The sequence below is a fragment of the Diabrotica undecimpunctata genome, chromosome 8 (genome assembly GCF_040954645.1).
Source record: "Diabrotica undecimpunctata isolate CICGRU chromosome 8, icDiaUnde3, whole genome shotgun sequence".
Taxonomy (NCBI): Eukaryota; Metazoa; Arthropoda; class Insecta; order Coleoptera; family Chrysomelidae; genus Diabrotica; species Diabrotica undecimpunctata.
Genome location: NC_092810.1, coordinates 137,883,596 through 137,900,058, shown reverse-complemented (window position 1 = coordinate 137,900,058; position 16,463 = coordinate 137,883,596). Strand labels below are relative to the sequence as shown.

The following is a 16,463-nucleotide window of genomic DNA, read 5'->3' as shown; positions in this document are numbered from 1 at the left end:
TATAAAGAATTTTAACTGTAGCAAATAAGAAAATAGTATCAAAAAAGAAAACAATAACATTCTTGCTTGTGCTGCATGCCTTCAGACTTCTAATTTCAATGTAAATAATTCCAAGGTTATTTTTAATCCATATTGGTAGATAGCTGTTCAGAGGTGTATTGGGGGCAATTTTCAGGTAGAAAAAGTATCAACATTAATTACAGTTAATTGATGGATTGAAAATATTTGCAATATTTACATTAAAATGTTCATGTATAAATCGAACAATAAATTGTATTTAAAAAACAGGCAAACTTAAATCAAAGATAAAAAATGTTTCGAAAGTTGTTTCTATTGCATTTTATTTTCCTGTTTTTAGTCCATTGGTTTATCTTCTATCCCACAACTCCTTCTAATTGCCTCATTCCTTACTCTGCCCCTCAGTGTTTTGTTTATCTTTGATAGAATTTCCAGTTCTGTATTCTCCAATAATCTTTGTGCTTGTTCCACAGTGTATATTATTATTGTTTACATTTGTTTTATTTGGTGTTATTCTTTTAATGTATGTGTTCCACCATATATTTTTGTTCAAAACATCCATGCCGCCTGTTGGGCCTTGTTCACTTGTTGCCATAGTTCTTCCACTTTTTCAAGGCTACATAATTTGATTCTGAAATATTTCACCATCGCTTTATAGAAAGTACCATATTGTAATGAATGTTATGTTTAGATTAAACTGCTGTTCTTCTGTTGACAGTGACCTCCAAGGGGATTAAAAAAAAATTCAAAATAATTTAAGTATGTTTCAATTGTGATTGAGCAGGTTGATATTCAAACAAGAAAATTCTATTATTGTCTCATAGTTCATAATATAAGACAAATACGGACTACCAAAAACAGAAAAAAACAAAGCTAATGAATGTCACAGGCAATATAAGTCATGTCAGTCTTTTCATTGAATGAAAAAAGTTCTCACAAAACTCCACATTAGAACTTTATGTTTAATACAGACTCATAAAGACTTAGATACAGTGATTCTAGATTATAGGTACTGAAGTCCAAACATGGACTTGAAAACAGTATAAGACCGGTGGAATCAATAGAGAATGTCTTAAAATACAAGCATATATAGCAAAATAGGATATATCTGAGGTATATCCACAAAATACAGATCACAATCTAACAAGGATTGCGAACTATCAGTAATGGAGAGGGTATCTTCAGAAGATTCTAACTTACCACAATCTTAATGAAAATGAAAGCACACTCTACAGCCAAGAAACAACACCAAGTACAAACATACTAGGCAAATAAATTAATAAATAAAAAGATATTGGCAATTATAAATGCAATGCAAATATTTTTATACAAATCAATTATAATAAATGTTGCTCCATTTTTTCCTTTGGAAAGTTAAATACTTATAATAATTATTATTATAATCAAATTCAGAAATTAAACCTAGGATCTTAGATGGACTTGCCCAAAATAACATTAATTATTCTTCTAATCAAGTCGATTTTCTTACTTTCTCTTTATTTGGTTTTCAATTGATTTCGATTGTTTGTTTTGACATTTTTGTGATAATATAATGTAATATAAATAAACGTTTTTTCAAATACTCCTCGCAGCTTTCTATTATTACCTATTTCTTGTCCTGAATTTGTCAATTTGTATTTCCGTTATTTATTTTTCTTTTTGGTGGCCGAATTATCTGAAGAACAAAATTTTTTTAAAAACAGGTGATTTAGAAAAAATATTTTAGAATATTTCAACAAGGTCACTACTGTACATAAGAGGTATAGAAAGAAGGCTTAGAAAAGAGAACGAGTGTACGATCTAGATATCCATGGAAAAGAACGTTCAAGAGAACCGAGACCGTTACACGGGCAATCTGGCAACGTCGATATACCGGACTCGCGTTCGTTCACACGAGATTATGGAACACCCGCAATGTTCTCTTCTTTTCTATTCCACAGGCTTTTACTGGTAAACCATTTGAGAAAATGTACTATCGTCATTAGACCTGTTCGTTATACGTCGACGATAAACAAAGATAAACACTATTAATAATTGAATACCTCTGTGGAAACTGATACAACTATCATATTTTAAGAGTACTATTTGTATCGTTTCTATGTTGCGAGAAGAGTAAACAAATGTCACTATAATGATTTAAATATTTACATATATGAATGAAATTAATTTTAATAACAAAGAAATTGATAGCGCGCATGTAAAAAAGAGTAACTTCAAATTTGTAAATATTTTAGAAAGCGTACCAAAACATTTCGTGAGTTGAGGATGTAACCAAAGAGAGCGTAAGTAAAGAACGGAATCATTAAAAATAATCTCGCAATTTGACACACATTTCGAACATACGTACGTCGCACATATTTGATTGTAAGTTAACTTACCAAGGCAAAGAAATTAGTGTGGCAGTCTTCTAAACTAGCTCCGTTAGTTTGAAAGTTTGGATGCGTCATATCTGATCCATTATTAAAGGGTTTTCTTCACGACACATAAAAGCAACACTGCACGTCACTTAAATCTTAAAACCACATTTGAAAACCTTACATTTACCGAGATTTTCACCTTTCTATCGCAACTGCAAAATGGCGGAGACCACGAAACAACAAGCCGAACTAAAATCGGCTCCGTACAAAACTTACAGATTCGCCGTATGACATTAGTCCAGACATACGTCACTTACACCATCAGCACACTTTTCGATCGCAAGGTGCTGCGTAACATGCAGCATATGTCTTTTCTTAGTCCACGCACATATCCAGTCGAAAAATATGGCAGCGTTTCTAAGGCATGGCGTTTTCAAAACAGGACGAGTTGTCTCTTCAAAAAACGTAAATATTTTCACTGAGTAATTTAGAAACTTATCGAGATCACTTATCAGTATTACACTGTTCGATAGAAAAAGCACTTCATTTTGTAGTCTTTGTTTATGCCACGGTTTTTGTCAGTAATGTTTGCACTTGTTTAAAACCACACTTTTTAAATTTTAGGTACTTTTGAGGTCCTTTGCCACGAAAGCTGAGAAGAAGAAAGGAATCGACAGAAAAGTTGGCCCAAAAATAGACTCCACAGCTCAATCTTTAGCTTCTAAAGGGTGTGTACTTTGATTTAGATCAGCTTTGAGTGCGTCTGTCTTCAGACGGGAGCCATTGCTTTCGCTCTGCTTGTTTTTACAAAGTCCTACCGCGAGGGGACGACACCGTACAGAGTCAATAAATATGATACTGCGCATAAATACCAAAAAGCAAATACTTTCAATAGAATATTTGTCCATTCAATGAATTTGAAATTATTTTTTTTAATCTGTACTTTTGAGATTAATAATTGATTATTATATTGCAATATTTACTGTCATTTATAGAGTTTAAAATTTATGTAGAGTTACAATAACGATTTGGTTACTAGATGCTAAAATAGGCAACTCTTATTGTTTCTAAGTAGTTATAAATTTTAACAAACCTCTGCAATCTGATATGAAAAGCTATTTTTATATTTTAGGGTTATCAAATAAGCTACAAATTTAAAAAATAATATTTCAAACATATCGTTCTTATTTAAAATCTATATTTTTATAAATTTTCTAAAATTACTATGTAATTTTAATATACACCAATTTTATAATATTACTGATTTTTCGGTTTATTCTTGCAAGTTCTTGTTCATTATACTATCCAAATATTGTTGAATATTTCCTTCCATGTTTTTTTTTTCTCGTTTTTATATCCCTTAGTAATTGAAACTTTGTTTATCTTCTCTCATAATTGCCAACCGTGGCCAGTTTGCAGCGCTAATCTTCCTCGTATTCTCGTCTGAACCATCTTTCTACCTCAGTCTTGTCCCGCTGTTATTATATATTATTATTATTATACTTTGATAATAGGGCCTGGGAGGTTTATTTTAATTGAGTTCTTACAAGTGTCCTGCCCACTTAGCCTACCTATTTTTTTGAAAGATATTATATCCTTGCTGTCTGTTGTTTCTTATAGATCTTAAAGTTATAATCGCCCTTCATATTTTGTCCATTCTCTCTCTTCAGTCTTGACCCCCCCGGAGGGAGTGTATTGATCGTTGGTATATCTTCTATGGTCCATCTCCATAAATCTCTCCCTGGTCATTTCTTTTAATTCATGTATTGATCTTTTGCAGATTCGATCTTTTACCTTGCTTTGAATGATGAATCTTTTTATATTTTCTATCTGATCTTATAGAATGTCCAAAATATTTTAATTGTAATAGTTGGACTTTGCTGAAGAGTCTTACTGATTAAATTCTGCCTTTAATTTCTTTCCCGATATTTTTATTTCTCCATATTGTTTCATTCAGGCAGCCTGCGGCTCTGTTTGCTCTATTCACTTGATCTTCCACTTCAGTTTCGAGCTTTCCGTAGCTAGATAATGTGATGCCTAGATATTTAAACTACATCACTTGTTCTATTATTTGACCTTCTAACTCCAATTTACATCTTAGTAAATTTGTTATTGTGACCATTTATGTTGTCTTTTTTGGGCAAAATTTTGTTAAATTTTCTGGCGGTTATATTAAATTGGTGCAGCATACGTTGTAAATCGTCTTCACTTTGAGAGTCCAGTATTGCGCCGTCTGCATAGCAGATTATTTTAAGTTGTTTTTCTCCCATTTGGTATCCTTTTTTAGTTCTTACTTTTTTTATTATTTCATCCATAATCAGGTTGAATAATAGAGGACTCAGGGGATCTTCCTGTCTCCCATTGCCAGCTTCAATAGGGTCGGTTAGTTCTTCTTCCACTTTTACTTTTATTGATAGATAGATATGCCGTTTTTTTGTATTCTAATGATTTCTCTTACACTTGCCTCATTATAAATATAGCGTCGTTGCATGATCTTCCCGACCTAAAACCTTGTTGTTTTTCTGCTAGTGTTATAATTTTATTCAATTTATTAATTTTGGTGTTGTGTTTAATAAATTAATTCCTCTGTAATTTTCCGGGTCCTATTTGTCTCCCTTTTTGAAGAGAGGTATTGGGATGCTTGATCTCCATTCTTGAGGAATTCTGTTTTGTTCTACTATTTTTTGGATTAATTTGGCCCTCATTATAAATATAGCGTCGATGCATGATCTTCCCGACCTAAAGTATGTTAGTATTGGGAATATTAAACAGTTGACCAATCTCATTTTTAGGGTTATTGAAATTTGGGTGTATTTGCATATTTTGACCATCTTCTCTACAACGATTAGTGCCAAATCACATCTATGTTTTACCTATTACTACAGTCTTGGTGCGTTTGTGATCAATAATCTCAGATACAATTATGAGTTTAAAACGTCAAACTGGTCAATATTGAATGAGTGTGGATGCTTTTTGTGTTCCTTGGTCTGTGCCGTCGTCAAAACGCAGACTGTTTATTTTTCGGCCTTTTATTGAGATTATATATTTTATTTTTCTAAACAGGTCTCTCGGCTGGTTATATTACGTTGTTTTGCATCTTCGTTTTATATCTTTATTGAAGTTCCTCAGACTAGTTTTTATCCTTTCTGTGTGTACACCAGTTTAACAAAGTATTTTTCTATTCTCTCAATGACTTATGTTTCATATTTTATCGAGTGTTTCCGCTTCATATAATTGTTTGTCTTTCAAGAGCTTATTCTGCTGTTCATCCGCTGTTCTTTCGCTTTCCTAACGTATCTTCCAATTATTCGCTTTGTTTGTTTATCATCATAATCTTTGGCTCGACAATTCTTTGTGGATCCTGGTCTGCTTTAATATTCGTCGCGATTCTGTTCGGTTTCTGGCGACATGTTGCCATCTTCTGATTTTTAATATTTTAATAATTAAGTGGATAAAAAGACGCATAGCAATAGCAAACATAACTGTTCACGGTCTCCAGAAACATTTAAAAAATAGAAATATAAATCGTGCAGTAAAGCTCAATATATACAAGACCTTAATAAGACCTGTTTTGATATATAAGGCTGAAACGTGGACCTTATCTCAAAATGATGAAAGACTTCTTTGTATTTTTGAGAGAAAAATTCTTAGAACGGTTTTTGGGGCCGTAAATGAAAATGGGCTATGGCGTCGAAGATACAACTTTGAACTATATCAGTTATACACCGATCCAGATATTGTGAAATTCGTTAAAGGGCAGAGACTTACACGGGCTGGACACATTGCTAGGATGTCAGATCAAGAATACACGAAGAGATTAACATTTTCAAAACCAGAGGGCACACGAAGTAGAGGACGACCACGAAGGAGATGGATTGATGATGTAGAAAAAGACCTATAGATTCTAAGGGTCAGAACATGGAGGGAAGTTGCCAGGAATCGACAGGAGTGGCGACTTCTTTGTGAGCAGGCCAATATCCACGGCCAACGGATTGTCGAACCACTTATGATGATGATGACGTGGTGTTATTGTTAGAGGTGTGAAATTACATAAACAAGGGATCATTTCATAAAACAGGTAGATCCTGTTCATAAACAGGAACAGGTAGGTAGCTTCTTAGGCTATACTGTCTTAAGCCGGACTCAGCTCGTGGAATGGCGGTCTTCGCTGATTTAAGTCGGCAAAGAGAAACAGAAAAATCGATATTAATGATCATAAAAGAGACAATGGTTGTCATCCCACTTTACTGTGAAATTAGTAAATATTTGCTTTTTGATAAATGCAGTCGACCTACCCCAAAATGTTGCCGAGCCATTCCGATGGTGAGTATTGAGGGTTATCAATTTTTACCGCCATCGGTGTTGGCGGTAAAAATTTTATTAAGTTGGGTATTTATACAATGATATAAATTCCAACACCACTTTGTTAGATCACTCCATAGTAAAATTACCACGGCACTGACCGTACCTCTCCTAGACACGTCCGAAAGTTTGGATATGCTGGGATGCTGTTGGATATGATTCTTTTGAACCGAGTAGATTTACCTACAAACAACGGGATAGAATGCGCCGGCCATAAATAGACAGTTTTGCCCTATCACACGGATCGTAAACCACAAATATTTAGAAGAAATACGGTATTCCACGTTGGGTTGGTTCCCGTCTTTATATTTTGTTTTTTTCTATTACGTATTTTCTATTTCTCTTCGCCGATGAAAAACGGCATTCCACATTCTGTGAGATCGCTCCCTTATAGATTTTGTGTTTGTAAGGGTGTAATTCTCTTTTAGAATCTGCCAAATGTTTTTGACTGTCTCTTCTGATTGCGTTGATGTTTCACTAAATTTTTCTTTGAATTTCTCGTTGACATGTTATATTTATCTCTGTTTATATTTTCGTTATTTAAGTTTCTTAAGATTGAAGATTATCCTCTGTTTGTGTTTGAAAGTCTTCAATTTAATTGAGATAATGCCAACAACATGGTTATTGTCTTACCCGACGTCAGCCCAGGTATGTGTTTTAACTCAGTTGATTATATTTCTATAAAGTTTTTCATTCCGTATGTAATCAATCTGATCTCTATTTAAGTTGTTTTGATGATCTCCGGACGATTTCCCTGTATATATCCTTGTCACTGGCAGTTAAAAGCATTTGCAATAATTAGGTTTTCTTCTTGGTAGAATTGAAACAGTGTTTTTCTTCTTCATTTCTTTGATCCAAACCCAAACCAAAATATCCAACGATGTCTTCAATCCTTCCTTTACCTACTTTAGCATTAGAATCATTTTTAATTTTTAATATTTAAAATCAATGTATCAATGTAGCCACGCCTTATTTTGTTCTGTTGTTCTTGATACTCCGCAGTACACCAAATTACGCACATATGTATTTTCTGGTTTTTTAAAATTCATTTGCTATTTCTTGGTCTTTGATGTTACAGGTCGCTATTCTCATTTTCTATCTTTTATTCCTAACGTTTTTCCTTGTTCTCGTTTGTGTTGTAATCCGAGGCGATTTGTTGGTTTTATGAATATATCGTCCTCTTTTGGCAGGTTGCTGGCCTTACCAAAAGTCCGTCCTACTTTATTCTGACTTAGGATAGATAATGGTGTCGGAAGTGACTTCTGAGCTACTCGATCTGTGAAATCGTCACCCCCTTTACCCTTGACAGTCCAAAACTAATCCTCACTTTTTTTTATCTAAATAAGCTGTTTGATGTTTTGATAAAATTTCATATTTGTTTTTCTGATTTGTCTGTTACATGAGCACATACTTGAATAAACTTAATATAAATTTAGAAATACTGGATATAAAAGAATGTCTATCAATTTGACGACCAGAAAATTGTTGATTAAAAATTCTTACTGCTTCGTGTTAGTTACGACCAGCCTCTCCAAAATTAATAATTGCTTTACATTTGTCGATTAAATTCTGAATGCGAGTTATTTTTAAAACCAAAACTTAACAAGACTCTAATGTAGTTAAACATAACGCAAGAATAATAGGTTTTTTACAATCGTTTTATTTTTAACACTTTTTTAATAAAAAAATAATAGACCAAGTACATACGGTAAAATAGTATAGGTAAAAATGGTCCAGATTGTAAAGGTTGATTATCGTTAGTTATTTGAGTTAAAAAGAGGAGAAGAGAGTTAGTGGAGAAAAATTATTCATCTTCATCATTCTGGCTTTACAACTCTGCGTGTTTCCTAGCCTCCTCAAGAATTTCTCTTCAGTCGTCCCTATCCATCGCTTTCCTCCGCCAAGCACGTATTCCCATATTTCTCATGTCTTCATCGATAGTATCAAGGAACCTTGTTCTAGGTCTTCCTCTTCTTCTCTGGCCAATGGGTCTATCAAGGAGCTTTTTTCTAGCTGGCTCATTTTGTTCCATCCGCATTATATGCCCTATCCACCTCAGACGTCCTATCATTCACTGTTCCATAGATTCGTCTTAGTACTTTTCTTTCGAAACATCCTAACATGTTTTCATTACTTTTTGTTAGAGTCCAGGTCTCTAAACCATATGTTTATTATTGGTTTGTAGAGTTTTGTTTTTGTATTTCTCGATATAATTGTGGATTTAAGGAGAAGAATTTAAGGAGAAGACCCAAAATAGCATCTGTTGGCCGTGCCAATTCTGCGATTTATCTCTGCGGTAGTGTTATTTTCAGTGTTAAGGAGCGCTCCCAGGTATACAAATTCGTTCACTGCTTCGATGACGTCGTTTTCTATAACAAGTGGTCGTAGGATTTGTGGTTGCGTGCTTATTTTCATGTACTTCGTTTTGTTGGTGTTTATTATTAAACCCATTTTTGTAGCTGATTCTTTTAATGCTACATACGCCTCTCGTACAGCGCAGCGTTTTTCGTTCTCCCAACAATATTTATATCATCAGCATAAGCAAGGATTTGAACTGGTCTATATATTATATATTGAACCAGTGATTGTGATATACGTATTACTTTTTCCACACCCAGATTGAACAGTATACAGGAGAGAGGGTCTCCCTGGTGCAGCCCGTTATTTGTTTTAAAATGTTCAGACAGTTCCCCCTGAATTCGCACTCTATGATTGCTTTGAACATTTCTCTTCTATTCACAGAGTCTTAGGCTACTTTGTAGTTTATAAATATGAGATGAGTATCATTGCCATATTCCTGTGTTTTTTTAAAAATTTGTTTCAGGGTTGCTATATGATGAATTATCGATTTACCACCTCCGAAACCAGCCTGGTATACTCGGTTCGCTATTCCCAGTCCGATCTGTCTAGTGAATTTAGTAATTATTTTTTTGCGAAGTTAGTTACTTTTTGACAGACTAGAAGTGGCTGGAAATTACTATACAACCAAGCATACGTACTCATAGCCAATATTTATAGTAAAAAAAGTAAAGTTCGTGTAACCTTCTGGCTAAAGTTTAGTGTTAGGGTTTTCAGGTCGCGCAAGCGCCCCTAACATGACTTAACGACTACTTTCGTAGCCGGGACCGACGGCTTTACGTGACCTCCGAAGCACGGTGGCAGCTCAGTTAAATTAGAAATTGAAAATTTTGTCGGTGCCGGGACATATTTATAGTAAATAAACAATATTTATAGTAAACTAATGGACAATATTTATAGTAAACAAACGTAAATAAAATAGAACTTTACGAATTACCGACAATCAATATTTATTAATTTACACCATATAATGTATTGATAACAAATAATAAACTTATTTAGTGTGTAAAATAAAAATATTTTGAGGAAATAAATTCCACAAAATTAAGCAGGCGCCAGTCAATCAGAAAAGATCTTACGGCATACTTAATTGTTGTTGACGTTTTACTAGGATGGAATCAACATAAACTTTGGTTTTATTAGCTTACAAAATAAGTATACTTCCCTATGCAAAGAGGATTTAGCAAAGCAAATACATGATACAATAACAAACAAAGCAAATATTAATAATTTCCAACAATTCATTCAGTTATGCTAGGTATTCATGTCATGCAGAACAACAATAGAACTATATTTAATGAAATAAACAGCGTGATTAATACAAATATTTACTAGAATATGTTAAATTATACCTGAAATATATTTTTTAAATATATACTATCCAAAATTTTATGGGTTTAGTATAAATTTACACTATTGGTAATAATTATTCTTTTTTCAATGAAAGAGTCTGTAATAAAAGTTTATTTAAGCTGTTAAAACTGTGAGATTTATTGTCCTACTATTCGTTCTGCATATGGTGCCATACGGTGACGTAGTACTGTGGAAATATTTTATACGCTGCATTAAGAAGCGTAATTCCTCTGTGGTTAGAGCATTCAAAGATATCTCTCCTTTTTGTGTATGGTGCAAAATATTCCAATATTCCAATCATTGGGGAGCGATTGCTGTGTCCATATTTCTTTTATAAGCGGCTGTAATGCCATTATGGTATCGTGGCCACCTTTTTTTATATAGTTCGGCTGGGAGATTATCTATTCCGGGTGATGCATTCCAACTGCATCTTTAACTTCAAGAATCGTTGGTGGTTCCTCTTCCCTCTCGTCTGTTCCCTTTACCTCATCTCTTTAGTCTTTCGTCTTCCAGATTTTTTTCTTCCTCCTCTATATTAAGCGCCCGGTTAAAGTATTCCACCCATCTATTACGTAAAAAATTGGAAAAATTGTTAGTGTAATATTGTTATGTTACGGAAAACTGTTTTTTTCTGATTCCAAAAAACTATTTTTGGAATCAGATTTTTTGATAACTTTTTGATATTTAAAAATTGAGGGTGTGGCTGTCACGTGATGGGCGTTCATCAAAATACCAAAACTTTGATTTCGTTAGATATTACAACAAGTTTAAATATCGACTTGTCCTAGCGATTTTGTTTTATCTTTGAAATAAACTAGTTGACAGAGGAGTTAAGACTTTCTCCTCTCACTGTATCAGCTTTTATTTGTACCTCAGTCGACAAACGCCCGAATGCTGTTCAAATCGACCCATCACAAAGTTCATAAATGTACAATATATATCGAGATTTTCCGTGCCTACTATTATACGTGTATTTCCGTGGAACTAATATCTATGACAATAACGGTAAAAATGCAAGCCGATTTGCGAATAGTCAATAATAGATTCAATCATAATTTCGATATAATTTTAAATTGGGATTATTCCAATTTTCATTCTTCAAAATCAAGCTTTTGCAACGCTGAATTTTATGTACCTGTTTTTATTACATTTGTTATGACTTTGTTATTAGATCAATAAAAATGTTACACTGATTGATTACAACATTGATTTGATCTATAGTCTATTTAATATTGACTATCAAAAGAAGAAAATTTGAGTACTTAGGCCATGTTATGAGAAGTCAAAGATACTCATTATTGCAGCTTATTATGCAGGGCAACATTCGAGGAAAGCGAAATGTGGGAAGACGAAGAATATCGTAGCTTAAGAACTTGAGGGTATGGTTTGAATGCAGCTTTCTCTGCTTGATGCTTTTTATGATCTCAGTAGTCTTGCTGAGTCGTTCTAGTATTGTGGAGTTTCGAATCTTCTCCAACCAGGAAACTTTTAAAATTCTTCTATAGCACCACATTTCGAAAGCCTCAAGGCAATTTAGATCGATTTTATTCACAGTCCAGGACTTGACACCATAAAGTAAGACCGAGAACACGTAGCAGCGAAGTAGGCGGATCCTCAATGCCAATTTTAGGTCTCTGTTACATAACACCTTGGACATCCTTCTAAAAGCCGCTCTAGCACCTTTTTGCACCTTGAAAATACTAATTAAAATGTCTACCCAAGAGCCTTGCTTGTAACGGTAGTTTATTTCTTATTTATCCTCGTCGCTATATGTGGAATTAACCAGTTTAAATGTTTATTGAAACCAACTTGTTTCCTTGTTTGATATAATATGTTTGAAAGCATATTGGCAGATAGATTTTCATGACTGATCTATTAAAAAACTGATCTATCTATCAAAGTTTATTACATATTAATAAAATAAATTTCTTATCGTACTGTGAGGTCGTCTTGCCGATTATTATATGTAAACATTGATTATTTTAGGTTTTTGCGGCAACAACGAGATTATTTTCCACCCGCAGATGTTGATTCCAAATTAGAAGCAATTTTCCAGGCCGTCGTCGGTAGTACAGATATATCTACCGAACTTACAGATCTAAATCAAAAGTTTAATTTATTCACGCAATGTGAACAACAACTGGGCCATAGTATTCCTAATTCGTTACTTCATCATATGAAAACATTGAAGGACGTGCAAATTTTCTATAACATGCCCGTAGATACAAGAACGCCATTAGAACGAATGAAATCCATGGACTTACCGGAAAATTTAAATGTTCAGTACGAATATAACCGATTTAATGCTGGTAAGTTTTTGTTTTAAAATAATTTAGAGCATCTTCAGGGGCATTTCGTCAATTTTGGCCTATCCAACATTCTGTTGAGAATGTCATAAACATAAAATCCTACACGACACAAGGCCAAACAGTTTAAATTTTTTTAAAATTTACAGTACCGTATTCTATACGCCGTATAGTATACGGTATTGTAAATATACTAGTGACATAGAAATCCGAACACCTATTATAAATTTTTATATTATGAAAATATTTTATACAATTATACTGGGTAGCAAAATAAATAAACGATCAAAATTTCAATATGATTCAAACAACTTACAGAGGTAAATCAATTAATAATGTGTTGATATACCTCGATTGGCAACACATTCTTGGATGCGCCTGGGCTCGCTTCTGATGAGGTGGTCAATATCCTCCTGAGATATTTCCTTCCATGCTCTAAGTAACTCCTCCCGAAGTGCTTTCATCGTTTGAGGAGGATGATCCAAATTCCGAAGTGTCCGACCTATCATGTCCCACACGTGTTCAGTTGGAGATAAATTCTGGGAATCTCGAGGATCAGGACAAAAGATTAACTCCAGCCTGTTGAATGAAGTCCATGGAGACTCTCTCAATGTGTGGCCTTGCGCAAGGGCGTCTGAAGGTAGGGTATGTATGATAGGTATGTTCCCTATGACGAAGATTGGAGGTAGCTCTGACTTCAAGATGGTTACGTCAATGTTCAGGGGTAAGAGGTAGCACCGAGTGTGGTCGAAATTAAAAAAAGCCAAAACTGCGAATTTGAATATAAATTATTCGCATCTCAATTGGTATTCCATGACGAGATCTTGACGCTCTTTTGTTCTTCGGTGCCGCCTGTGCCCTCGATAGGTCTTCTTGAGTGCACATAATAACACCGATATGTGAGTGCACCGATAACATCTTGACACAGTATCTAAACTTGTGAACCCTATTCGTAATTTCCCGAAACAAAAGTTTGGCTTCTTTTAGGCCAACTATCCGCCCCGAATCAAACTGGCTGTTCATGGAAATTTCGGTGTCTTCGTACTCTAGGCATTGTAAACAACTTCACTTCAACGCCACACTGCTATATTTTGATTGATATGTATGTTCGGATTTCTATCGATAAGAAAATTAAAAATTAAACAAATTGTTTGCTTATGTTTGATCAAACTATATCAAAATTGACAATATTATCTTTTCAGATACTGATACAATGTTTGGAGGAAAAACAGCATACCCTAAAAGCTCTACAATTGTTACAGGATTAAAATACAAAGATAAGTACAAAGGACAAAAGCAACCATTGCCTATATTTTAGTATTTTTTTCTAGGAAATAAAGTTATTTAATATTGTTGTTCCTTTTATTTCTAAAAATTCCAGAACTTGTATTTTTAATATAATATACATCTCTCCAAGTCACCAAATCTGAAATATTTTTGTTCGTCCTATTCGTGATTCCTAATGACTTAAAAAAGTTCACATACTTTACATTTCTAGATGGAATCAACATTTATCTTCCCAAATTCCCAAAAAAATAAAGTCCCAAAGTGTGTAAAGAAAGTCGGTGTCACACGGTCAAATATTTGATCAAATCAGTTTGACCAAACCATGATACTATGACTAACAAGATAGGGGCCCTGATTCTATTTCATTTCGATGTCGAAATTTAAAAGCGACTACGCCATGACAGTCGCAATCGCTAGCGATTCTCATTCATTTCGATTGTAGTTAAAACTGGGGATATTTACTTTATCATTTTGACACTGCTGAAAATTTGGGTTGGCCCTGTTGTTTATTGGCTGCACTACGCTTGTTGAATGTTTGTTTTGTTTACGTTACGTGAACGTCTTTTTTTTCTTGTTTGAGTTGTTAAATCATAAATATTGGCCATTCTCAATTATATTTTGAATTGAAAGAAAAGATGGCAAGAAAAAAAAGGCGATGTGGGAGATTCTTAAGTTATAACCACTAAGATTTGACTTAGTGGTTATATTGTAATATATTTTTAAATTTACTGCAGCTTAGTAATACTAACCCTAAATATTTTGGGTATCCTAGAGGCATAAACACTTTCTTCCAAATATGGTTCTAATACCTTTATTAAATAATTTGCAGCTTGTTTATTAAGCCGGAATTGCTGCCTAAATTGAGCATCACTTAGTGAAAAAGAATTTTGAGTATCCCGTAACATTCTTCTTATCCTCCGTTATGAGCGTCGGATATCTATCCTCTCTAATTCCTCCAAAACTAGCAAATGTCCGTAAAACACAGCCATATTAATACTTTTTGCCTCAGGTTTCCTTGCAAGGATCAAAACACCGCCTACCTAAACTGAACCTAAGTTCACTTCTCCCAGTCCAGTCAGTCATGTCAGATTAATTTCGACTCGAAATGAAATTTCAACCACTTTCTTGAAGTTGAAATTAATTTCGATAAGTCGAAAATTAGTGACGTCGTTTGGTTAGTTCAGCTGAAATCCACAAGGTTCGCAAAGTCGCATTTCGACGTCGCCATATTAATTTCGACATGTTTTGAGTCGAAATCTCAATTAGAATCAGGGCCAGGATCTTCCCGTAGCACAAAATCGGTCGTGTTCGCGCATGCCGTCATTGGAGAGTAGAATTTGAATTCTTGTTAAAGTTAAATGGGATTTTTATGCATTCTGTGATGAAATTATTTAATTAGCAAAATAATAATGTTAAGGTTTAATAACTACAATAAACGTACACAAAAGGATATCTCCAAACTATTTAATAAAGATTATTTATTGACATATACAAAAAACTGACATTACGAACGTGCAACTCTCCAATTACGTCACGACTTATGCGCAATATCTTATCTTCTTAATCATATTATTTATACTGTGATCATAGTATCATGGACCAAACCAAAAAATTGACAGCTAATGACGTCATATCCTGAATTGGATCAAATCCTCTAAAAATAGAGGATCTTCAAGGTCAGTTTGAACAAACGTCAATTTTAATTGGTCGAAAATATCTAAAGACAAATGACAATCAGCAATTGACAGTTGTCTTTAGATATGTCTTTGAAATAACGTGATGAAATTCATTTTTCTATTTTTCTTTTTTTCTTTAGTTGATATTGTGTGGTTTATTTGTCTTCCTATGTTACTAAGTATAAAATAAAAACAAAAGTTTAAAATATCTTGGAGCCAGGAACAAGTTTCTACATAATTGATTTATATCGAGAAAGAAGCTGTTTATATAATGTGAAGGATCCTCATTGTTATAAAAAAAATGGAACAGTAGACTAGCACGAAGCTTCATATTCAAAATTAAATGAAGTAATATTATTATTTATTTAGTTTTTATATTTTAAACAAATTCAATAAATTATTATGTTTGCTCCTAACGCCATCTGCTAACGTATTAACAAAGCATACGTTGTTTACTTCTGACAAATCTCTCAAAACCAGACCAAATATTGTTAAGTAATAAAATATAAGAAAATATAAAATTATTTTAAAACGAGAATTATTATAAAAAATTAAACAGATGATTCAATGTTATTAATCGGATGACATTTATGATTTTTATTAAATTTTGATAGTCGTTACTAATCGAATCTTTTAGTGACATATTGTTTTAATTTTTTACATCTCATTTAATATTAATTTTAATTTAATAATTTTTTATTTTTCACCCAGGGCCCTGATTCTATTTCATTTTGATGTCGAAATTT

General features: G+C 33.5%; 2 protein-coding genes across 3 annotated transcripts in view; one reads left to right on the top strand and one right to left on the bottom strand.

Moving 5' to 3' along the window:
- The window catches only part of skd (mediator complex subunit skuld), a 185,262-nt gene extending 182,725 nt beyond the window's left edge, over nt 1–2,537 (bottom strand). For both annotated transcript variants that reach the window (XM_072541134.1, XM_072541136.1), the window contains exon 1: nt 2,397–2,537. In XM_072541134.1, coding sequence (XP_072397235.1) covers nt 2,397–2,465 — 69 coding nt within the window. In that variant the 5' untranslated portion in view covers nt 2,466–2,537. The remainder of the gene's footprint in view (nt 1–2,396) is intronic.
- A 173-nt stretch (nt 2,538–2,710) lies between these two features.
- Nucleotides 2,711–14,106, top strand: mRpL50 (mitochondrial ribosomal protein L50). Its single transcript, XM_072541137.1, has 4 exons — nt 2,711–2,840; nt 3,000–3,103; nt 12,435–12,757; nt 13,957–14,106. The coding sequence occupies exons 1-4, from the start codon at nt 2,781–2,783 to the stop codon at nt 14,070–14,072; spliced, it is 603 nt and encodes a 200-aa protein (XP_072397238.1). The 5' UTR covers nt 2,711–2,780; the 3' UTR covers nt 14,073–14,106.
- Nucleotides 14,107–16,463: the final 2,357 nt, after the last annotated feature.

Excerpts from the sequence above, each read along its gene's own strand:
- mRpL50 (XM_072541137.1), top strand. The coding sequence starts at position 2,781 with ATGGCAGCGTTTCTAAGGCATGGCGTTTTCAAAACAGGACGAGTTGTC. Across the intron at positions 2,841-2,999 it reads GAGTTGTCTCTTCAAAAAAC|GTACTTTTGAGGTCCTTTGC; the intron begins GTAAATATTTTC and ends TTTAAATTTTAG. Across the intron at positions 3,104-12,434 it reads CAATCTTTAGCTTCTAAAGG|GTTTTTGCGGCAACAACGAG; the intron begins GTGTGTACTTTG and ends TGATTATTTTAG.